The 25597-nt window shown below is 36.3% G+C and overlaps 1 protein-coding gene across 3 annotated transcripts in view; it reads right to left on the bottom strand.

Moving 5' to 3' along the window:
• The window catches only part of LOC140669347 (nephrin), a 233444-nt gene that overhangs the window by 103648 nt on the left and 104199 nt on the right, over positions 1–25597 (bottom strand). For all 3 annotated transcript variants that reach the window (XM_072899116.1, XM_072899114.1, XM_072899115.1), the window contains exon 5: positions 2796–2906. In XM_072899116.1, the coding sequence (XP_072755217.1) occupies positions 2796–2906 (111 nt within the window). The remainder of the gene's footprint in view (positions 1–2795; positions 2907–25597) is intronic.

The raw sequence follows: 25597 nt of genomic DNA, 5'->3' as shown, positions 1-25597 counted from the left end.
ATAATAATAAAAATATCCGTACAAATTTAAAAAAAAAGAAAAGGTAACAACGAAAAGGATTATTTATATGCAGCAATGTAACATTTTTACTGTTAATATTTGGAGTCATAATTTAACTAACAATACTGACAATGAGATATTTTCTACTAGCACCTTGCTTCTCGCGAAAATGAATACGATATTCTGAGAAAATTCTTGTTTGCTTCGAAAAAACGTTTTGCAACGAAAGCTAAATGAACCGCGCGCAATCTTCCAGGAATCCTTAACAAGACTCAACAATAGAGACGTAATAATAAATAAGAAGCGCATGAAAACGCAACAATAGAAGCGCAACAATAAATAGGGCAAGACGCGAGTGAGCCAAGACGTGCAATAATTTCAAATCATTGATATGCTGCATGGAATGTGAAATACGAACGCAATCATTGGTCCTTGAAATTCTTGAAAAATATCGCGACCGATTCTTTGAGTATTAAAACACGTATATCGACACTTTTTAATAACGTTTGATTATAATAATTTTAAGATGGAAAATATTTGTAATCTTGAATTGAAAGAGATAAAAATAAAGAATTTCTACAAATTTGAAAATCGAGAAATAAATATTTCAAAGGGAAGGAGTATGTTATTGACTCTCGATAATTTCTTTTTTCCCCAGAGCTTTTTTTTTCCACGTACCAGAATACATAAAATCAATTATCAGCTATTTGAAATAATATTATCTAGATTCTTTGATTGCACAAGTTTAATGAATATTTTAATAGGTATCGATATCGAGCCGAGTTATTAATTATTTATCTGCCATTTGTTGAAATTCAATAATATCGATGCACGATACTTTGTCTGTGACATGCAATCTGGCTGGCGGAAAGCATCGAAACATTCTCGGGAAATGAAACTTAGTTCGAAACAATTCGCAATCCCGCGATGGAATCGCGCGAGAGAAGAGGGAGATTGGTGGCTCGTGTTAAACTGGAAATAGTGGCTCGGCAATGTTAGCGGAGATTGGCACGGATCCAACGGATTCATCGCGCTCTGCACAGCGACGACGAAATCCGAAGTCAACTGTACGTTAATCTTCTGCCAACGCGCTTTTCATTTTCATCCCGCTCTGCTTTCGAGCCTTCCAAGGAAGTTCATTCTCGCCCCGCCATCGACTGTTTCGTACTTTTATTAAAGATATCTTTTCATCGTCGTGGAACGGGATTTTCGAGTCTGACAGTAAGAACTTATTAATGTTATATTTTAAATTCTTGAAAGATATATATATATATATATATATTAATTAATCGAGATAATAATTAAATATTTAATCAAAACGCTTTTAAAAATATGTTGATAAATAAGGGGACGCCTAGTATGGTTAAAAGTTGGATGTTTCTATAAATGTGAGTCGAATTTGGCGAATTTTCAAGAAGTTGATTACACAACAACGTGACAAATTGCGAGGTCATTTCCGTCCTCTTCTTCTTGATTTTTCTTGGATACCAAAACTTCTCATCTCTTCCTACATTTACCATTTCCGTAAAACGTTAATATAGAAAGAAATAAAAGTTCTTACTCCGTTATCTTATCAGACTTTTGTCAAGAGGACGGAAAGGAAAAATATGTCGTTCTCTGAAATTTTCACGTGATGTATTTCGAATAAGAAATGTTGGAATTTTTCTTTTTAATTTTTTAAGGTACTCAAGTACTCTTTCACTCTAAAGTTATCATTTTAAAATCTTTATTGAGGGTAAAACAGTTGGCTATCTAAGTAAGTAGTTTTAAAGCTACTTTCAGAATAAAGACATTGTACTAAATAAAGACTCATGTTTTTTTTTTCTTTAACAAATAAGTATTTGATAGTGAAAAGATTAAAAGCGTAGCGTCATTGCGCGGGAGAGGGCTTCGACCGCGATAATTTATTTCCGACGACGACGGAAGTGAGCGCACGATTCCTGGTGGGTGCATTGGAACGTTAGTAGTTTCAGAGGATGGAAATTGGCGTAGGTCCAGGATGGATTCACCCGTCGGGCGAGGCGACACGACGCCCAGCGTCGTTGTCGTCGTCGGCGTCGTTTCGGTGCCTACGAGAAAAAGCGAGCAAACTCTCTTTTAAGCTGCCTCCGTTCTTACCAGTTTCGCGATCTATCTCTCCTGCTCCTGCTCGCGGCGTCATTTTCGAGTGCGTTGTGTCGAGGACCCTAAATGCAATTGGCGTCGCGCCCGTCGTATTGGTCCCGCGCCTCTTCGACGAAATAGGATTTTTCCTTCGGCACGCATAACATACGTTTACACCTTCTTCGTGTCGTTTTCTCGAGCGATTCACGCGCTGATAGTTTGTAAGCGTAAAGCGATTTTCAAAAGCTCTTCAATCAGATGTCTGACGCCAAAGAGATATTTTGGATCGGCACAAGCTCTAATTGAGCTATCCTCAATTATATAGAATCAACCAATATTAGTACCGTTTTCTCGTATCACGTATAGCAGGAAACTAAAATACTTCAATAGCAGGATCGATTTGTTCCTTTCGAGATTCCTTTGGATTTTGTTATACGTAACATAACTTGAGTGGCTTCGGGGCTTTGCGCTAAAAGCTTCTTGAGTATAGTGAAACTGTGTACAAGACTTTATCGTTAATCTAAATTCCAGAGAGCTTTAATCCTCCAAATTTGTAATTCAGGATATAATCGAAATTGAATATTAAAAACTTTTATACACATACACAGTACGAGATTGTGCGTCTCTTTCGGCATGTTCATTAAAATAAATGTTAAAAGCGTAGTTATGTTAATGTTAAAGCCAACACTTACCGCCGTGTACCTCGCAGACCAAGAACAAGTCGGCTCCCTCAGGGTATGCTTCCAGGAGTTTGCTCATGTCTCGTCTTTTAGCGTCATAGATTATCGGCTTCGCCGGTGGCACTGTAAACAAATAGACAGAAAATACGTGAGCGAAATGTGCATTTTCTAAATGAGTTTTTTTTTTTTTTTTTTCAAAGAATCATACTCTGAAAATTGTAAAAAAAAAAAGATAATTGTTTTATGAATTTTACAATCGCGTCGCTAATAATATACAATATATTTATTATAGATTGTATATTAATGAGCCTTTCAGAGAAATAGAAGTCAAACTAATAAACTCATTTTAATACCAGAGAACTAATTATGTGCTCTAATTACAAAAGTTAATTAGTTTAGCTTCTGTAAAGCTCATATGATAGAATATAGTAAATATAATTTAATATTAGAGAATAATTAGATGTTTGAAATATAATTTCTTTTATCTGTTTCGTGAAGGAGAAACTAATGTACCTACATTAATCTTAATTAATCGCGAATAAGATATTTTTGCATTTAATAGAATCTACAATAATTTGCCGTATATATATATATATATATATCCGTAGGCTGTTATAATAGGCGGAATAAAGACTGACAAGAAGAAATGCTGAAAAGGTGAAGCAACAGCGGCTGTTTTCACTTGACTGACATTGGCAGACTCTCTTTTTCATCGCCAGATGTATTCACGATACAACCGAAGAAGAGATAAGTGCAAACAAGCCGACGGGAGTCTCATCCCGATATGTCGCTCGGATGTCGGATGGAAATTGCCTTCGGCTATTGTCACGATGACAATATGCGCGCTCCATTCGTTCGTGCTTTCTTCTTCCTCGACGAGAAGGCGAGGAAAACTCAGAAAAGATCGCGTTCGCATAGTCGCGAGAAGACTTTCGCGCGATAAAGCAAAGCGACACCGATAAAAGCTTTCAACGTTCGGCGAAATATTCCTATTCGGTTTATTCGGCAACGGCGACACGTGCAATCGTTCGCGCCTGTCCCGATCACGGCCACCTGTGCTCGCGAGCTTGTATGAGCCACATCAGGGATCGACTACGCTTTCCTCGAGAGAGGCGTGCGCGAGAGACCCCGTGGGAATCCTTATGTAGATATCGTTCAGAATCGCTGTTTCGCCTCGAGCGAAGTTTACGGTGCCATCGTGTCGCCGGCGTGACTTGTTTGTTCATATCGTCGACGATCCGGGCGCCTGTATCCGAAGTATGCGGCGATATTTTCGGTACGTGTTCTATGAAGGCAAACAGAGCTCAGTATTGCCGACCTATGTTCAAAGCTGTGGCACGAGATACGGTAAAATACGTGGAAAATGTAATGTATGCGATACAGGCATAAGAATTCAACTGCCAACAAACAACAGAGTACTTTAATATGCACTGTAAAGTTGCTTTTTGAAAATAGATTTAATATATGTCGCGGTATTTTATTTAGAATAATAAATACATATATTCTATAAATTTTAAAAAATTATTAACTATTTCATTTAATTGTCCACGTTCAATTAATTAAAAAAAAAAAAAAAAAATATGTATATACAAGTATAAATCTTTTTTATACTATTATTCTGTCATAGAACATAGGAACAATTAAAACTCTAATTTGATTCGTTACGTGTGTAAAAAGATATCGTCTTATAACGATTAACTTAGCGACATGGAAAGAATTCAATAATCGTCCAAGTAATTGCTATCCGTAGCGTGCGATACGATCGGTGTCGGCTCGAATCGATATGCTGAAGAGCGGCAACTTCTCCAGCGGAAAGAAGTGCTCCGTTCCCACGGGATTCTACAGACGAACGTCGTAATCTCGACGGAGATTACGCGAGAACGGCGCAAGACGACGCTTTAGTGGCGCTAATACCCAGCCCATTCACGGTCCGAGAGAGATACCCGGAATGCGATTTTTTCCCGACTCCCATTGTCGACCATTGTTACGCTGACAATCGACTCGCTTGCGAAAAAAATTCTAAAGACGTGTCCAATGTTCCACCAACGAGGGTCGCGCGCGTTTGATACGAATCACGCTTTTACTACTTTTATCAACCATTTCTGTGGAAAATTTACGAAAATGCTATCGCCATGTTTGCAGCCACCCTTGTTTCCACTTCATGTTTTATTTACCTCTTGTGAGAAATTTTTCATAATTAAGTATATAGTTTTGAGACGAAAAAATTACTTTTCTTTAATTTTATATATTTAATCTTAATAATATATAAAGACATGGAAATTTCTCCAAATTATATTACTATCTGTATTAATTTATTCTTACACACTATTAATTGTTGTAATACAACAATTATTTGTTTACATATGTATCTTTTACATCAATTGCCATTTTATGATTAATATTGCGTCATGTTCCTTTATATTTCTCGATACACAATATTTCAGGATCATATGTATATATAAAATATATTAATGAATATATATATATATATATATATATATAAAACTATATTAATGCTCATTAGTAATAACTTCACGTTAATCTTGTACGATTAATTACGAAATAAATCGCTGTCACATGGGTACTATAATCTCATGAATATTCATGATGGTTAGTGTATATGAGATATTACCATATTGTTATTCTAATACACGTATTACCGGCATAATCGACGGATACGAGGAACAGATATCTAAAAAGGTGATTCTATCGAATTCGAACGCTATTTATAACGTAAAACGTAGCGGTATGTTGCGTGAGAATTTTTCTTCACTTCGGCGCGATAACTCTCTCTCTCTCTCTCTTTCTCTCTCTCTCTCTCTCTCTCCATAACCGTTCATTAATCTTGCCGCACGCGAGATTCATCTTCCGACCAAGTTTTACATATTTATTATCGTCTCCGCGTGCGCATGGCTGTTTTAGTATTCGGCCCGTTACGTCGTCAAGCTCGCGGCATCGAAACCCCGCTAAAACCCGTCCAAAGTCGTACAAAGCACCTCGTACAAAGGTAACCCCGAGGCGATCTCGTTTTCTCTCTTTCTCTTTTTCTTTGCTCTTCCTCCTCGTGGCCCGCGGATATGATTTGCGGGATTTACGTGTCTTTCTCGAGAAAAAGAGAATCATCTCGTGTGGTGGCTCACGTAGGTGGAAAATAAGCCGGCGCGCCGGTACGCACAACTGCGAATCCCATTCGACGTTTGCGGAATCTCGCGGGTTAGAGCAGCGCAAAACGAGACGGTGGTAACATATGCGGACCTCGGAACCGCTCTCGCGGAACTTTTACTGAAATTTCTCGCTGTACGCGGAGAGCCACCGGGGATACGCCGGTTGTCTTTGTCGGTTATAAATGGGAGACACGAAACGGTGTACTTGAAAAGTCGGCGCTTGTTGGTTTCTTGCCCGGAATCGTGTTTCCTCCTTTTTCCTTCTTTCTCTTTCTTTTTATAGCCCACTGTAAATGCGGTTGAGTGGTGCGCAAGTGTTCACCGTGATTTTCCGGAGCACTATTCGCCAACTGAAAAAGTATCGGTATATCAATTATACAGTTAGTAAACTGTAAGCTTTTAAAGGATTTCGTATAACAAAAAATAAAAATATATCAAATTTAAAAACATTTAGTCGCAGGAAAAAAAATGATAAAAGATATTTCCGGCTTTCTCCAACGAATTCACTATTACGCGCTCGATTCGTTTGGAAGTAGAATCCCAAAGGCATTTAACCGTCATCCGGCAAATCAACAGGCCGCTATGTTAAAAAGGCTCGAGAGGTCGGTCAGAAGATGGAGGAAAATTCACTCGGTGGGCGCACAAATCAGCCGCGTCTACGAGGGCCAGCGTTCGAGAATGAGATGGGGATCGATGCGCGCGCTTCCGGCCCACGGGACCGAAAATCTCGCTGGACGCGCTTCCAACGACAACGTGTAAACCGTTTGGCCAGCAACACAATGGCGGGCCAGGAGGTCCGACGGAGCGAGGAAAATATATTGCTAATAGGGTTTGCAACACGGCCCGTTAGTCGAGAGTAATGCCTTACCACGGGGTGGCACACGTTAAGCTCGTTTAACGAACCACACCCCGCCTTCCGTTCTATCTCGCTCGCGCACCGTCCCTCTTTTTCTTCCCCGTCTCTCTCCCTTTCGTCTTTTTTGCCCTTCTACTCTCTCTCGCGTTCGTGCTTCCGTGGACGTCGATTAGATTTATGGACTTCCATCGTGTGTCACGCGTTCTCGACCCTCTCGTCGCCATGCTCTCGTTCGTCGAGGGATTTCAGTCTGCAGCCGCGATAACCGCACGTGACCGTTTCGAGTCTTTCGATTAGGGAGGTATTCTTCTTCGCGAATCGAACGGAATGGATTGCACGTCACTTTTACGCACCTTCGGTGAGTTATTATCGTCCGATGCACTTCGGACTCAAGAAACTGTGAACATTCTATAATTTCCTTATCTCCGACACTGTTTCGAATAAATAAATCATTATTATTCCTCTACTTTTATTTAACTATACCATTGTTACAAAAGTTATTGTATATAAACGAGAACATATATATAAATGAATGGAGTATTGTTTTGCATAAATATATACTATACGTGAGACATCATGTTGAATGTACGCTGGAGGATATACAGATGATAAAACTGTATATGCGGAAGAGGATTTCGTGCCTCGAGTCTCGTCACATACGACAGGTGCCTTGTTTGAATGGTTCCTCAGAGTGCTAATGTTTTGCTTTTTATGATGTCGTCGTCTTGACGACACCATCTTTAACATCACGTATGTTACGCGCCAACATTGGATGCATAATATAAAACTATAATATATACAGTATCGCTTGTAAACTAAATTTTCCTTAGCATGTAAATTCTATAAACGATGAAAAAATTGCCTAGGATTTAAGCGTGTAATAAGAAGTGATGGAAATTTAAACACTATTAAGTTTGTAATATGTTTTAAGCTGTAAATGCATATTTACGTAAAATTTCACAATACAGTAAACAAATTTAAAGAGATATAAACTTGTCATTCTCTACGTATATTTAATATAAAAATTTAATTATTCTAATACAGTTTTTAATATGTTTTACATCGTATTTTTTACGCGTTAATTACATCTCAAGTAAACTAGTTATTATATCTCGGGTAAACTACAATAGAAGCAAAGTAGCACGTCGATATAAATTAGTTTACTATTAAAATCCAATCGCTGAAGTGACGATTAGCGACGCTTGTTCGTAGTCTCCACGTATTACCCTAGCGTGAACCCTTATGAACCCTGTGAACTCTGATGAACCCTTATGAAAGAGCCACTTTCTCCAGCTTATTCGCGCAGAATCTTGGTAACAGACGTGCTTGATCCTAGACACCTTGTATACGATATTAGGTGCGTTCGTGCATACGTAGCTACATGTGTGTATGTGCGTGTGTATGTGCATCGAGATGCGAAATGCATCTATCTCTTTCTCACCGTAAACCGGATGCACCATTTGCGGGATATTCTCCGACGCTATCGACGCAAGACGTGCTCGAGCGTGCTTTTCTCCCCGTTTACCCCTTTATAGGTGTACCCGCTATAGATTCAAAGGCAACCGTCCATCTCTGCGAGCTACGAGAGCAGCCAACGTGGACCGTGACCGTCCACGACAATTACTATAACTCAGCAGCCAGCGGCCAGCTACGCTTTTTCTTTTTCTTCTCCTCGTTTGACGCCGCTTGTTCATGCCATGTGGGCCACGACTGATCTAATTCTAGCCAAGGGACGTCATTTTTCTTGTGAAAACGGGAACTTGCGGAACGATACGTCTTGCACAACATTTTAACCTTTTAAACTATTTTCTTTTCTTCAGTATTTTGAAGCAATGATTTTCTACAGCGTTATTAAAACTAAAACCATAATGTGTTATTATTATTTATATTATTAATATACGTAATGTGTTATTGTTATTTATATTATTAATATACTATATCATATAATTATTAATAGGTATAAATATTAAATTAAGAAAAATAACAATACTCTTGATGTGTAAATTTTAGTAAATATAAAATTTCAAATACTGTAAGTAAATAACGAACGTTTCTTTTTTTTACCAACAAATTATAAAAAAAAAAACTACTCTAATTTTAGAAACATAATCTTAAAGATAATTAATCAAGATAATTAATGATTGAAATTGTAGAGAAAATATGTTTCACTAAAAACTTGAGAGACAAAAATTTGTTCCGATCGATTATTTTCAGCACAAATATCCGGGACAAATTCGAAAAGTATGATTTGTCGCTTCTGAATGCGAAATAGAATGCACAATGTAGCACGTGGCACGATAGAGAGGTTACGGCGAAAAAGTAATGTAACATCGCGCGTGTATTAGTGCATTACTAACGGTATTATCCTGGCAAAATTATTGCCAGAGCGAGGTAATACCCCGCCATATTTCAGGCATTACGAATATTGCGATATGGCCGCACCGTATTTTAAGAGCGATAGTTTTATCGCTTGACGTTACGATATCCCGTTTTACCGTGTCTGCCCTTTTTTTATGCCACTTCGATGTGCATCGATTAAATATTGCGAACGCGAACGACGCGGCTTGACGGGGCGACACATTTTCCGGCATCAAGTATCGCGCATCATCAGCGAGGAATTTCTCTTGCGCACATAATATCTCTGAAAAAACTTGTCGTTTTAATGAAGACTACAAAATCTCGTTAAGGCTATTTTTCGCACACGCGCTGCTAATTCTATTCAGATCTTTGACAGTTATAATGCAGACATTTACGCTTAACGCAATACTCTTTCTATCACTTTTTACTACAACTTTTAAAAATGCTTCATTATACTCTATATTTTTTGGGATTATTATCATGTAAATTTATAGATTTTTATATAACAAATAAAACCTTATCATCAAGTTCAATATTTTTATCCCGGAGATAAATACATAATCTCAACATATATAAATAATTTATACAGAATATGTCGCGAAAAAAAGGTTAAACGTCCTTTTTGTTCAAAATAATCGTGACCTTTTAGAAAGTATTGAACTTTCCTCACCCTATGTTACATATATATATATAACTTTGACGTTACTTCGTCATATCTCGACGAGAAAGTGTCAAAGAATCATTTATCTTTGACTTTATGACACGACGGATGCAAGATAGCACGAAGTAACCCGCTGACGATCAATGAAAAAGACACTTGTGTTACCATAGATACGAGTACTTATAATACGAATAAAATGTTTCACACTACATTTGATAAGCGGAAAACTGGTTATACAACGTGAACGAATTGACTTGGATCCAAAAACAAAGTAGTAAACTAAAAAAGCATGTGAGATATCGATAGTGACACGTCGTCATACATTGTTGAAAATTATTACTCGTAAATTTCATTCAATCTTGATTACGTCATAACTCGCGAATTTTCTTACAATCGACGATATTCATCGATTTGTGGCGAACGATTTCGGATAATGCAGCAAAAGTATCTATAAAGATGTCAACACCGTTTCTGCATTACCTAACCCCGTACTGTTCCGAGAAAAGCTCGTTTAAAATTGAAACTGCACAAATGCATCGCGCCGATTTATTTTATTTCGAGAAATTATTGGGCTTTTTCTCTATTATCTTTATTTGATTCAACAGACGCAAAATATATTTCCATTGGATTGTATAATAAAATAAATATTCAAATCAAAATTTTACTCACGTCTTTCTGCCGTAAAATCTACAGACGTCATTGTCAAGACGAAGGAAAGAGGAATGGAGTAATGGTACAACGGACCTTAAAAAGTACAAAACATTCGTAAAGAGCGCACGCTCGGAAAACGGAAAATATTCGGACAATTCGAACTTATTGAATTCTTGTGGCGGGTTGCATTCTCTTATGCGCGTATTGGTTCACGTGATGGCAACGCGAATGCTACGTGTGTACCCTCTGAATTATGGTCCGGGTGCCGAACTCTACTTTCCTCTCTCCCTCGTTCTCATCCCCGTACATGTACATACACATACACATACACATACACGCGCCTTATATGGCAGTAACGGTTCGCGCCTTCATGGGGCTGACGGGCTGCGTGACCTGGGTATCGGACTAAGGCCACGTAACGATTACCGTTAAAAATTTAGGAAAATTCCTAACGCCACCACCGTTGCGGAACCGATGCTATTTTCATGCGGGCACACCATTCTCGAAGTGATGGCAACGCCCCCGACACTCTTGGTATTTTCAACCCGCACACGTACCCCTTTGTGTGAGCGCCTCCGCCTCTCTCTCCGCACCCGACTTTGCCGTGGAAATCTCGTGGCTCGTTGAGAGCTGTCGAAAATGTAGAAACGATCGGATATTTCTCTCGCGACGCGAAATGAACGAATATGCCAGAAACCGTGATATTTGCGAGTCGATATTTTTGGAACGTGAACAGGAAAAAGAGAAATTTATTAAAGACACCGAGGAGCTTACATTCTTATTAAAGACATTGGAACATTTTATGTAAGTAATAAGTTCGACTTGTGCTTCTGCATGCACGAGAAAAATGAACGAACCACGCAAAAGTACGTAAAAGTTCTTGATAACTGCATAGAATAATTTTAAACTTAAAATTTTAACTACATTGAAGGATATTTTATTATTTTACGAAATTTATATCAAACGTTTTATCTGCGACAATCTAACTGTATAGATTAAAAAATTGCATTGCCGAATATTTTTGGAATTTGTTGAAAAGCGTGGAATCGCCCAGAAAAGAGAAACGATATTTTTCGTGATGATAGAAGCGTTCCAAGCGTTCTCATTATTTATTAACAGATATGAAGAGTACGCGTTGCAGCAGCTTGATATTTTCATCACGGAAGCATTTCATAAAGCACGCGCCGTCATAGTCCACTGGCGGTGGAATTAAAGCACGCTCTCGTCGCGAATTGATGCGACCCCGAAACGCACAAACCGACAACGTAGGATATTGTTACAACGAACCGGCGTAGTCCCATAGGATTTACCCTGTGAGATCCCTGTTTAATAAAAGCGCGCTTGATTCTCTCTTTCTCTCATTCTCTCTTCTATATCATCGTATTTATAAATGTTATTAAAACATTCTCGCGAAACACGCGGAATAAAAAAATTAGCTGAAATACGGATATGTCTATACATATGTATATGAGTATGAGTTTAATGTACACTTTCCTCCCATTTTATTTATATCTCAATCTCGCATGATTCTGCTTTTTATTTCCGAAAAACAATCCATATTGAATGTTAATTAACGTCAATTAACGATGATGTAATAATAAAGAGTCGGCTTTTCTTGATCGTTCGTTCTCATCTATTCGCACACGCTTGTTTATTTCCGAAAGTGGCCACTTATCCAAACTGTTCTATCTTTCTCGTTTAGACAAGGCTGTTGCCTTCTATTCCGTAAATCCTCCTCGACCCGAACGAACTCTCGAGGTACAGGTCCTCTGGTATTTCCTCTTCCTTCTCATCTCTCACGATGCAACAATTAAAGACTCGGGCGTAATGGAAACTGTCGGCGATATACCGTAACAGTACGTGACAAGACTTTTCATTGAACAAAGTTTAAGAAAGAAGAGTGAATAAAATTAAAAATGTAATTAATAATATAAAAAGTAAAATCTTTTCTCGTTTTAATAATAAAGACATTCAATATCTTCTGTATGTGAAAGCTATCATATAATTATTTTAATTATTCGTATAATTTTACATCGTTAATTTCATCCTCAAACTGTTCGCGCGGAATCTACTGCTGATCTAAAGCGCTGTAATTATATTGTCGCTCAAACTTCAGTTTGGAGTTTGAGTTTATTACAGCAGAATACGTGCTACTGCAATGCGCATTGAATTGCCTCCAAGTTATCATTGCTTTGCGTGAATTGAAGTTATGTATCTTAATATAGGTGAGCATTTATATATTATCACAAAATATCTCAAACATAATACATAATCACGTTTTATAATTCTGTTTCTCACTACTGTATAATTATGTTTTTCTTAAATATTTTAAAATAGCTACTATATATGCGTTATATGAGATGCGTTATTTAAGAAATTTGTAGAAACTTTTTCTACAAATATTAATATTTAATATTTATCACTCTCGTGCACTTATCGAATAAGCAGATGGACTGTCAAATGAGTACTTTTGGATTCTAAAGTTTTGTTGTTAGTCAGGTAATAAACTTGAATGTACAAACAAATACATCGATCAGATCTCAAAATATATATTAATATGTATGAAATATAAATAACTAAATCATATTTTTCTAGAAAATAATGATTTTTAGAATAAATTTATCTGTTGCAAAAGTTTATATGTAAATAAGATTTGCAGATGTATTGTGATACTTTGTATTATAAAAATGATAACGCAATATATTTTTAGAAGCCTTCAATCTTCACTATATCGTTATATGGGAAAAAAAATCTGATATTACATTTATTGTAATATCATAATATGTTTTTATATATAAAGATATATATGTATTATACCATTCAACAATTTTATAATTTGCCAAGTTGAAAAAAAAAAAAAAAAAAAAAGCAAACTACATGCTATTCTGTTAACTGAAGTAAATAAAATGAAGAAAATAAAAAGATTGAAAGAAAAAGCTGATCAGAGATATATGAAGTCTATTGAAAATTTTAATTAACAAAAAGTAAATTTTGCATTCGCTGTTTTGCATATGCTTCTATGAATTCGCTTGATAGTGAGATATCAAAGAACGTATATTAATTTTTTTTTCTAGAGTGGTGATTCAAGTGCAATCATTGATTTCACGGTTTGATGAAAAAAAAAAAAAAAAAAAAAAAAAAAAAGTCGACGAGGGAAAAAGCGTAGGGCTTTCAATTTACATCAATAAAATATTTAGAGATGTTTTCATATATTAAAGCTAATAAATATTTACATTCCAATCACGTTTGATATTCATCATGTTTACAGTTTCCAAAGTAATGCTTAATGCGCGACCGTAGGTATATCTTTACCGATGCTCTACGATGGAATCGACGCAAACGCAAACTTTCATATGATCGTCGAGTCGTAACCAGCAATCGATGACACGTAATCGCAAATAAAACGGACGAATAAACGGAAATGCACCGAAAAGTCAGCGAGATAACGCGAGACTGCGCTTCTGCCACCGTCGTTTTCCACCTCGATCAACCTAACCTTCCATCCGGTTGCCGGCTCTCTAGCACTTTGCGACGAGCGTGCCGGAAAAAGTTTTCCGGATTCGAATTGCGGTTTTTATTCCGCACGAACGATTTCGAGATAGCTCCGGGTAGTCCGCCTTCGAACTATCGTATTTTCCTCCAGTAATTACTCGGTAAAATCCGCTCTCCGAAATGCTGACAAGACACTCCGTGACTTTTACTCACAAACGTCGGATGTAATCTGTAATCTCCTGTTCGATAATGCCTGTCAAATTCTTTTATCGAGTATCGTTTTGTCGCACATGAGTTTTTTTCATCCGAATCAAACTGTCAATGCTTTGTAGAATAAATTTGTTTTTCATCAGCTAGTGAGAAAAATCAGCTTTTACTATTGTAAAAACCAACTATTAACCGGTAATAACAAAATTATTAAATTTAAAAATGCATAATCGTAACCGTATAATTGTAAACGGTATGATTTATATATAAGAAAAAACTTTGCCTTGTGTCTTTACGAGATTTTTCGCCGTTTCTTTAATAAAATTTATGATTGAAGAGCGCACGAAATTGATGTATTATAGTACAGCAACCTACCTTGATTCGATTGTTAACGTTATTGAGCGTGTCGAGATCACAGAAGACAACGACAGTCTCAAATAAAATACTTGTTAAAAACTATAAGATTCTTTCTCTTGTCTTTTCGACGGTTGAATAAATTTTTTAAAAAGTTACTTTTCATTTAATATTTATTCATTTATTATAACAGATTATTATACATATATGATTTTTCTTAAACAAATTAGTTCCATTTCGTTTTGTTTTTTCTAAAAGCAAGATCATTCTTAATGATTGATGCAGAAAATCACGTTGATAGGAAAAATAATTGTTGTAGAAAAACCGAATCGAAACATTAGCGAAACAATTAAAAAGATATTTCAATCAATCAAAAGATATTTATATTCAATTTAAAAAAGTGACATATGAGACCATATTTCCGAGTATTGTGACAGATGTCCTACATGCTACCGATTACATTATGTCATATTTGAATCAATAGAATAGATTTACAAAAGTAAGGCAGCCTTAAAGTATACTTAGTTGCACGTGCATGATAGATCGCGTCTCCCATTTCGCTTTTGCTTGGAGACCTGTCAAACGTCAACGATCAATATCGTGACTGGAGACATGGGGAGACATAGGTAAGAGAAAGAGTTAAATAACACGACTACGACGATCGAGGAGAACGTAGTCACGGATCACATTTTCTCCCCTATTGGCAAAGACGTTCGTAAAACTTGCAATATTTTCACGGAAGGCGCAAACCATAAAACAAACCGCGATGTTTCTATATTTTCGATATGACACGGCGATCCAGCGTAATTCCCCCTCGCCTCCCGCTGTTTCCATCGATAGCGGTTCGCGCGCGTTTTAATACAATTTTTATGGCTACCCGTGAAAGATATATAGTAGATCGTGACGGAACGATCAAGAGACGGGGCGGGATGAGAGATAAGAAAGGGATGATCGAGAAAAGAAGACTTGGATCGCCGAAGATCGAATATTCGTGACACGTTTCGTAATTTATACAGGCCTTTCATCTCCGAAATGGATTAAGGTGACGAATGTGGCGATAAAGAATCGATATAGGAACATGAAAATTACATTCAAAGGACACACAAATTGCGCTCTTACGACGAAGGCGAACAGTAATATCCCTGTTAAAATAAGAAAGTAACTTGGAAACGCTTAACGACCCTAATCTGGCTATGTTGAGAAAATGCCAAGAGAAACATTAACGTAAATCTTGCTTTCTGCTTCTGTTTTCTTATCTTATATTCATAAGACTTAAATTAGAATAAACCTTTCGTAGCACCGTCGTAAAACTTTTCTTTCTCTTCCTCAATTTGTATTTTATATCTTTCTGCGAATGCATAAACGCTGTGACACTTTCAACTTAATCATCTATAGATATGTTTTCTCAACATGCGTCTTGTTTTCGCACTCGTGTTGCGACTCGACAAATTATTTCAACACGACGACGCGACGTCGTGATCGACATCGGGAAAAGAAGAAAGAGAGAAGACGCTATCTCGCGCAAAATTTATATTCATGAGTACTCTAGTGAGAGAACGAAAGAACCATTTTGATACATTTCGTCGACGATCACCAGGTGGATCGTATATATGTAACGGACAAAGGATGCGTATAATAGAGAATCGACGAACTGACTGCGTCAAGATCTTTCCTTCGAACGAGAATGCAATGTTGTTTCTCTAAGTTACTTGAGATTCCCCGTCGCGTCTATGTCGCGGAAACTTGAAGGAATCGAGTTTCCCTTATTCCCTCGAAACGTCCATCTTCCAATGTTTTCGTCGTTGGCTTTTTTCCCCTTCGCATACGTCGGAATTTCTTAACTTTTGCGGTCTCAAACGCAACGATGCAACGATGCACCGTCTTTCGCGTCGCAAAACGAGAGAGAAAAACGCAAAGAGAAATGTCAGATGAAAATGACGAGTGATAAATTACCTGAATTTCAGTAGCTTTTGAAAACCGCGATACTTTCAACTTTGCTATTACGAAAAACTTCTTTCAGGAAACCCAATAAAATATTTTGTATAATAGCACCATTAAAAATCATAAAGATAGTAAAATTCCTTATTCTTCTTCTTCTTCTTCTTTATTTTTCATTTATTGGATAATATATAAGTTTCACGAATAAAATAACGTTTTTCATAAATCGTTTTGTCTACAATGTTAATAAATAAAATAAATTATATATACATATATATTATAACCTAATGTATCAATTATACCATTTAAATTTATAAATTGTTTTTAAAAGCATTTTACATAAATATATTTTGTATTAAAAACATATATTATATTTCTTATCTTACAACAAAGGCAATATCCAACTAGTGAAACTATTAGCGTCGAACGATTATCAGTCACGATCTTTTATCGTTGTCCGCACGATACCGCGAAACTTGCAGTTCTTTTTACGAAAATATAAATGCACAAGTTTACGACGTAATAAAATTTGCCAGCAGTCGCTGGGCCGAAGCAGAGACCACAGGCCGTGATAATATCGAGTGCGATATCGAGATTTATCGGATAGCCGTTTTCAGTGCGAATTGAATCTCGAACTCTCGGAATCTTAAATCTTCGTGCATCACCCCTGTGCTACTTTTGTTTTTCTCATATTTTATTTTGTGAATGCGTTCAAAATATTTAAAAAAAAAAGGACTCGATTCCTTTTTAAATAATTTAAACGCATTTCTATACATATTTTAAAAAAGATTTTTTAAATGAATTAAATGCAATCAAGCCGTGGAATTTTCGAGTGCCAAAATAAAACCTAAGTTTTAGGAGATAAACATCCACATTAATCGACGAGTGATTGAAAACGAATCGAGCTGAAAATCGATAGTGCCGACCCGGTAGGAAAATTTAAATGCCCGAGCATTCGCTTCGTTCTTTTACTCCCCCCTAGCCAAATGACGAGGATTTTTTTCCGGTTATTGCGCCGGCCAAGATTTTATTTCGTTCGTGGCGAAGGAACGGCTCTCTATTACGGATTACGGAGAGCCTTCCGTCGACAAATCGCGGAATATTTCGGTGAATGCTCCGATCGTAAATCGATTCGCTCAGCCGGACGAGATGGAGGAGAACACCGCCGAATGGGGCGGGATCGCGCGCATTCTCAGGTATCGATCGTATCGACCAGCTTTCTCACTCTCTCTCTCTCTCTCTTTCTCTCGTATCATTCGCTCCTCTTTCTCTCTCTTCTTCTCACTTCCCGAATTCAATCGGAATCGCTATCGGCGATGCCGCGAGGACGGAACTCAGGAAAATCGCGCAGCACGATAAATCTCGATATCCCACTCGATATCACTTGGCCTCGACCAGCGACGGCTGACAAATTTTATCGCGCTCGCTAAATCGTCCTCGCTACTTCATACGTTATACACAGTAAGCTTTGCATCATACCTCAGAAGTGTATTCTTCGCTCCTGCATTTTAAAATGAACTTTTCTGAACGAAAATTCTGTCGGATGCTGTCATATTCCGATATTTTCGAATCTCTATCGCTAGATAGATCTTAATAATGTTAGCTTTGTATTAAAAGTGTAAAATAAAAACTACTTGAAATGAAATAAAGAATAAGTTTTTTTTTCATGTTTATTTCCTTATAATGTTTATCGTATCTCGCTACTCTAGCCATGTGTCGCAATTTTGTTGAAGGTGCTCTAGTTAAAATTTCACATTCCATGTATCTCACTTTTATCAATTTTACAAAATCTCGACCATGCATTCAAATGACCTACGCAGAACGATTTAATGAAAATTTAAATTTCCTTATAATTTAATCGTTTCAAAAATATTAATATTTTCGATATAAATACAATTTTTTATTTAAAAAATCATAGCATAATAGTAAAATAAACTTTTTAAAGAATAACTCCTCTCGAATTTATTCGTCTTAAAAGTCTGTAGGAATAGTATAATATATAAATATAAAAAAAATTCAATCATAATCATTTTCAAAGATTTTAACGAAGAATTCGCCGCGGCGGGATCGCATATCGAAGCACCGGACTTCATTTGAAATGCAAATTTAATCCTTTCCACTCGATCGCTTTGGATTGAATTGTGCACCGACTTGGAATTATTTTTACATACATTACGCCGCTTGCGAAACAAACCGAGACGTGGTCGTTTTTTAATGAAGTTCATTAAATCGTTCTGCATAGGTTATTTGAATGCATGGTCGAGATTTTGTAAAATTGATAAAAGTGAGATACATCGAATGTGAAATTTTAACTAGAGCACCTTTATCAAAATTGTGACATATGGCAGTAGCGAGATACGATGAACTGATAATTTGTATCACTAAACGCGTATAAAACGCGTGGTAATAGCAAAAATTAACGCCACTACTAGAAAATGTTCGATTAAAAAAACTTTTTCATTGAAAATACCAGATAAAAATAAAATATATCATTATAACATATTAGGTTATTTTTTTAATACACAAAATAATACTATAATATTGTAAATTTTTCAAATTTTTATTTAAATATACAATAAATAAAAAATATACTTGAATTAGAAAAGCTTGTTTGTGTGTGTATATATACACATACACATATACAGGGTGTTCCTGTAATTGGTGGAAAAACCTGCTAATGACAGATTCTTGAGATCATTTGGAGTCGATTTTTTTTTTTCAGCGAAAATACCGAATAAGGTCCCTTATCATTTTTTACAAGTTTCCAATTTTTATCATTATATATCTTTGTAATTAAGCCTTAAATTAAAATTCTATTAGAATTATAAACTCTATCTGAAATGAACTGAAGAATATAATTTTGATAATTTTTTAACTTCAAAAAGTTTAGTTTGCCAAAAATGCCTTTTTGTCAACTGCTTATAACTTGGAAATTATTGATGCCTCGACATTTTCGCCGAAGAAAAATCGTCTCCAAATAATTTTAAGACTCTGCCATTTGCAGGTTTTTCACCAATTACAAGACACCCTGTATATACATACATATATATTACGTATTATATGTATATACCTATATATATATATATATATATATATATATATATATATATATATATATATATATATATATAATATATAATTATATATATTATAACTTTTTTTCGCTGTTTCGAAACAAAATGAGACGTTCATATTCTGTTTTTCTTTTGCTCATAGAATACATCAGCAAAATACGACTATTAACATTTCAAATACCTCACTTGCGTAATACTTTCGATATATATTCAGATGTAACGGAAAAAAAACATCAAACATCACGACAAGACAGAGAATGCGTGATCATACTGAAAGATTTGCACGTACCTCGCGCGCAAAGTGAATGGTGACATCAAGGGAGAAACACGATGGAACGAAATACTGAGAGGAAAAGATGATCATGTCAATGAAAAGCACGGAGGCGAAAGATATGGAGGTGCTCGAAAAACGGGCAAAAATGCTGGTTGAAGACACCAAGAAACCGCTTACAAACCCGTAAAATTCGCCATTCCGTTTCGTGTCTTGCGAAAAACTTTTCTGTCATTTTCACAAAGAAATCGTTTATAGCTGATTTCGTCACTTTTTCTGGCTAAAAATAAATTGATATTTACTATGAAAAAAATGTGGAAAAGATTTCTATGCAAAAATTAAGTTATTTGATAAATAAGCACATGATTAAATTAACAGCAAAGTAGAAAGTTCATAAAAAAATTATTTTTTAGAAAAGAAATAATTTAATAAGTTATATTTTATACTGAAAATTTCTTATATATTATTATATATTGTTATTATCTTGTATTATATTATTTTTATTTTTGCAGTGAAAGAAAAAGATTAAGAGAACAATATTATTGAACAATATTTGCAATACCTAATATTTTCAATTCCGGATTAAAAAAGAGCGTCTTTTGTATTAAACACAACTTGTTCTGAGAAATATCACTATTTTTGTTAAAACAAACTAAATAATGTACAAAGACAGCAAAATAAAAGATATCAGATTTATTATTTAACAACAAATTAATGATTTGCTTCTTCAGCACGCTCGTAGAATTATATTTGACGCGAGTTTTCTTTGGCTTTGGCGTGAAATACGTTTATCTTGTTTTCGTAATAAATCAAGTGTGTGGTACGAAGACTAATGAATTGTATCATAAATCATAATACGTGGTGATCCCGCGTTTTATCTCAAATACTAGACAGCAAACAAACGCCAAACAACGAGAAGAATGCCTTGGCTTCAACGCGAGCGCATCCATCATTTTTCAGGTGTAAGCGATTAAAAATTAAGAAGTTCTGATGAATTAAGTTTCAACGATGTGTAGTATATAGATGGAAGCTAACGAAATCTTACACCATTCTCTCAACATGAAGAATCCTAATCAAGTTTTAATTTGAGACTTAATTATCAAGATCTTAAGAAGCCTTATCACACAATGTAAATCAACCCTGCATTTTGAAATTAACTTCACTTAATAAAGCTTGCTTGTAAGCTACTTTCTAAACATTACCGGTCTTCCAAGTTTAATATTGATGAGAAACTTTCATATAAAATTATTAAATTTCTTCACTCATTAACTAACAAAAAGAAAAATTACGTATCACAGAACTAGGATTAATTCGTCTGTTCCATTCATACGTAGAACGTTTTTATTCATACATAATATTCTACATATGTAGAATATGTTCCTCATAACTATCAATACCGCTATCCCGCCAATTCGCTTCACATATAACTGAATGCGAGTTCGAACTTCGCTATTCTATCGGACTTGTGAGGCTCGAGAAGGAAGTTCCTCGCTGTTATACGTGTATAAAGGGAGATCAATCTTGTTCCATGGAAAAATATACCGTCTACTCTGAGGCGAAGGACTTTTCCGCGCGACAATGCGTTCCTGAAATCGAGTCGGTGTCGTCGCGCCCCTTCAAAGGTATCGATATAGCGGCCCATGGTAAAGTTGGTAACCGAAAAGTGTGACAAAGCGAGGAATCTCGTAAAACTCTCAGCGGGACTCGGGCCGAGCGAGCGAGCGAGCGAGTGAGTGAGTGAGCGAATAAGCCAGCACTGTAGTAGGTATACGTGTATTCAGATCCTGGAAAAATACCCGGGATATCCCGCAGGGGAGAAACGAGCTGACAACACGTTCTCGGAATCGAGTTGCTGTCGATGTCGATGCAACTTCAAAGGCGTTTGTCTCTCAGGACGTGTCGCTGTAATGCACGTGCATACGCGCGCGCTCGTGAAGAGAGAGAGAGAGAGAGAGAGAACCGTCCGAGATCTTTATTCCCTGCCTTTCCCTCAAAAATATCACATCAAGCGTTTCGTCGAGAACAAGTCTGAATATTTTAAGGATCTCGAAATATAAGAACGCAAAATTCTTTGCGAGAACTCACGGACAAAGAAAGACACGTATTAAAAAGAGAAAAAAATAGATTTCTCGTTATCATTGTCTTTCTAATTTTTATCAGTTACATTAGAGAATAATAGAAGAAGAGTCAGCGCAACTGCAGATAAATATGGAAAAATTAATAATCTTTTTAACTTTGTAGAGAATTTCGAGAAAAGTCTGAGAAGATTTTCTAGTGTGTGTATCGTGATTTTTGACATGTGCAATGTGCTACGCAATGCATCGATATGTATGTACGTATTCACCGGAAATCGATTCGAAATACGCCGTCAAAGGAAGTTTCTGCGGGTTTGACATGCAGCTCGTGGAATTTCAAAATAGAGCAATAAGCGCATATTTTCGCGAGAGCAATTCTATGATGAAATAAGACGACGCGAGATGCTCGCCACTCCGGAAATTGATTTATCGGGGCGGAAGTACGAAGAGAATCTTCTTGGTAGAGAACTCGCGGAAACCGCGAATAACTCATTTATCATTGTTTAATTAGACTGCAGGCGCTTTTCGTACTCTTTGATGTGGAAAGATTCACCGGCAAGATTCAAAAATTTATCTTTTAATCTACTTATTTATTTACTTTGTATCATTTTCGAAAGATGAAGAACTTGGTACCGTGTGCCAGTTTCGCTAAATTAGATAGAAGCATATAATAAAAATAGATAAAATAGATGGAGCGTTTATAAAATAAAAAAAAAAAAAAATAAAAATAATAATTTTAATTTTAATATCAAAATCAAAATCTCATTTTGTTAAGACAAAAAAAAAAAAAAGATCTACTGTAGAAGACTTGTATGTACAAGCAGTGACAAAAATAGATTGATTTTTTCAGTGAAGTAACATTTATTTTGTAAAAATTTACACATGGGACGTTTTGGTACTTACTAATGTCTCTTCAGTCACATTAAAAAATAAAAAAACGTTTTTGCATCGTATACTTAATTTTACATTCAACAGGGACAACTTTACCAATAAATCAATCCACCTGTATATCACTGCTTGTACAAATCTTTCACAGATTTTAAAAAGCAATAATAAAACAAAAAAAAATAATGAGAACAAGATAATGTACCTACAATTGTTCACTAGTCATTGCACGTTAGTTATTATAACTCGTAAACGTTTACTTCAGCATTCCTTATCAAATTCAGGTTCATTGTTCCTTGAAACTTACACCATTGTGCTATAAAAGATTAGAGCCGACACTACGGCTTACATTTCATGTTATGACTTATATCAACGACTCGACGGAAGATTAACTAAAGTTCCTAGCAAGCTCTTTATTGCTTAATCCTTCCTATCCTAAATTTTATTTTACGAACATGAAATTATATTGTTCTTAATCAAGAGAAATACATTTTTAAATTAACTTACAAGTAACACTTAATGATTAATTAATAATAAAATTAATAGTAAGTTTGACATTATTAATTGTCATTCAGAATATTATATTATGCTAAGTTTTAATTATTTGACAATAATTCACACAAAGAATAAACAATTTTTTAAACAGAATATTGCATGTTTATTTTTTCGTGTTGATGAAGACAGGCTAAAAATGCTCGAATATTGCAATGTCATTTGTTTTCAGGTGGGTTAAAGAAAGAAACACAAAAATTGCATACAGAAGCGTGTGAAAGAATATTCCGCGTTTCTTCTGGGACCGGAAACGACGTTCCTCGCATTTCCCGAGTTGTGTAACGCGCCGAGTACATCGCGCACACCGCAGTTACAAGATTACGTTTCTCTCTCTCTTTCTCTTTCTCCGTATTATCCCCTAGTCGCTCCTTTCTTTCGCGGAGGTGGTTTCTCACTGTAAATAAAGAAAAAGAGAGAGAGAGAGAGAGAGAGAGAGAACGCGCGCCGAGATATATCTTGTTCTTTTAATACTCGGCAAATTCCAGTAAACGCATTGTGGAAATCCGGAGGGGATGGAAATCCGGCGTGTGTTTGGAGAACGGAAGTTGAGGGACAGGAAGACAGTTAAGTGAGTCCTACGACGCGCTGAATACGAGTATTCTTACGTGCATCTTGTTTCGCTCGTTTCTCTGTCGAGCCTTTAGTTTCATATTGTTACTCTCGTTCATCATGAATACCGTAAACGACAGCATCCATTTCCTTTTTTTTTTTTTTTTTTTTTTTTTTTAAATCGTTGTGTCAGCACCGGATTTTTATAAAGAAATGCGGGAACACGCATTTTCAAGCACGTGACGAGTCATTTACGAGGAGCTTACGCGATGTCCTATATATAAATCTACATATAAATAAATTAATTAAATCACGGATGAAATATTAACGATCGATTTAAATGGGAATCTCAAAATACTAAAACTGAAAAGTGTACTATATATACAAACAGAAAATGATGCAGTGTAAATTATATATTACCTACTTCATATTACTATAAATTACATTACTTTATATTAAATTACTTTAAGCTCACTTTACAAATTATTTTTATTATACTCGTAACATAATCAACAAAATTAAATCTTAAATTATGTTTTATCAATTTTCTTTGAAATTCTAGGAACGAATTTAATCGTTCATGATCGCATAAAAGCTGGAAAATTGCTACTTTTGAAAGAGAGACGGGAAGGAATGTACTTCATATATGGAACGGAAAGCACGTGGGAAAAACGCAGTCGCGCGTTTCGTATTTCGCGATCCGCTCCGGGTTATCCAAGACCAGGTATCTTTCGTATTTTCCGCGAATTTTTCCGACATCGTCGTCATCGTCGTCAACATTTCGCCAGACTTTTATGATGGTAGCTTCGTATCATACAGACGCAATTTTTGCCGATGTTTACGACTTGCTCAAAGGTGGGGTATAACCGTGGCGGAAAATTTTCGAGCGCGACGAATTTCGAACACGATGTAATCTTCTTATGGGGTCGTTACGATGTGTAATCGACAACGGTAAAAGAGCATCAGGGAAAGTCGTCGGCGCGATTTACGAAAATCTTTCGGTATCACCGAGCGATTATCGTTACGTTACCGATACGAACGACGTGAGAGAACAATATCGTATGATTTTATAGTTGTCGAGATATCGCGTACATATTTACTTTAACCGATTTACTCGTTTATTCTGGTCAAGTTTAACTCAAACCTTGTCTTTTTCTCCTTTATGACATTCAGTAAAGATCACCATTTAAACTGTTACGTCGTCGTAAAACATTTGTACGAGAAAACATTTTCTAACTTATACCGCCGTTCCGACCAATTGGTTACAAGGATAAATCAGTGAGTAAGGTTTCCGTTACGAAATTGCCGTGTTTCACAATTCTCGTAACAAACGTTTCCGCATCCAGCGTGGTCCCGCATCGGACTTACGCGATGCTTCTCCGTGACGATCGTTACTCAGACCGCGAGGATATTCTCCGGAGAGAATCTCTTTGCGAGTCGTTTAGCCCTCCTCTAGTGAGGATAGATCACGCACGCGTCGAGTCCCGGAAGAATTTTTACTGCCGACCTAGAACGATATTACATACTTAGCCGCCGTTGCACCTGCTGCTCTGCGAAGATCCGGGCGTTTATCATGCCAAGGACTCGTTCTCGGTTTTTTAAGAGATCGCCGGCCCCATATTTCTGGAGATATCTCGCCGTCGCCTTCTTTCTATCCCGAAGTATTCCCCTTTCAAGCGTCAATTTAGTTTATTCGTAAAAAATTTTTTTTACATGTTTTCTGTGAA

Source organism: Anoplolepis gracilipes, chromosome 9, assembly GCF_047496725.1.
Source record: "Anoplolepis gracilipes chromosome 9, ASM4749672v1, whole genome shotgun sequence".
In the NCBI taxonomy this organism is placed as follows: Eukaryota; Metazoa; Arthropoda; class Insecta; order Hymenoptera; family Formicidae; genus Anoplolepis; species Anoplolepis gracilipes.
The sequence above is the reverse complement of the archived record's forward strand: the minus strand, read 5'-3'. Positions and strand labels throughout refer to the sequence as shown.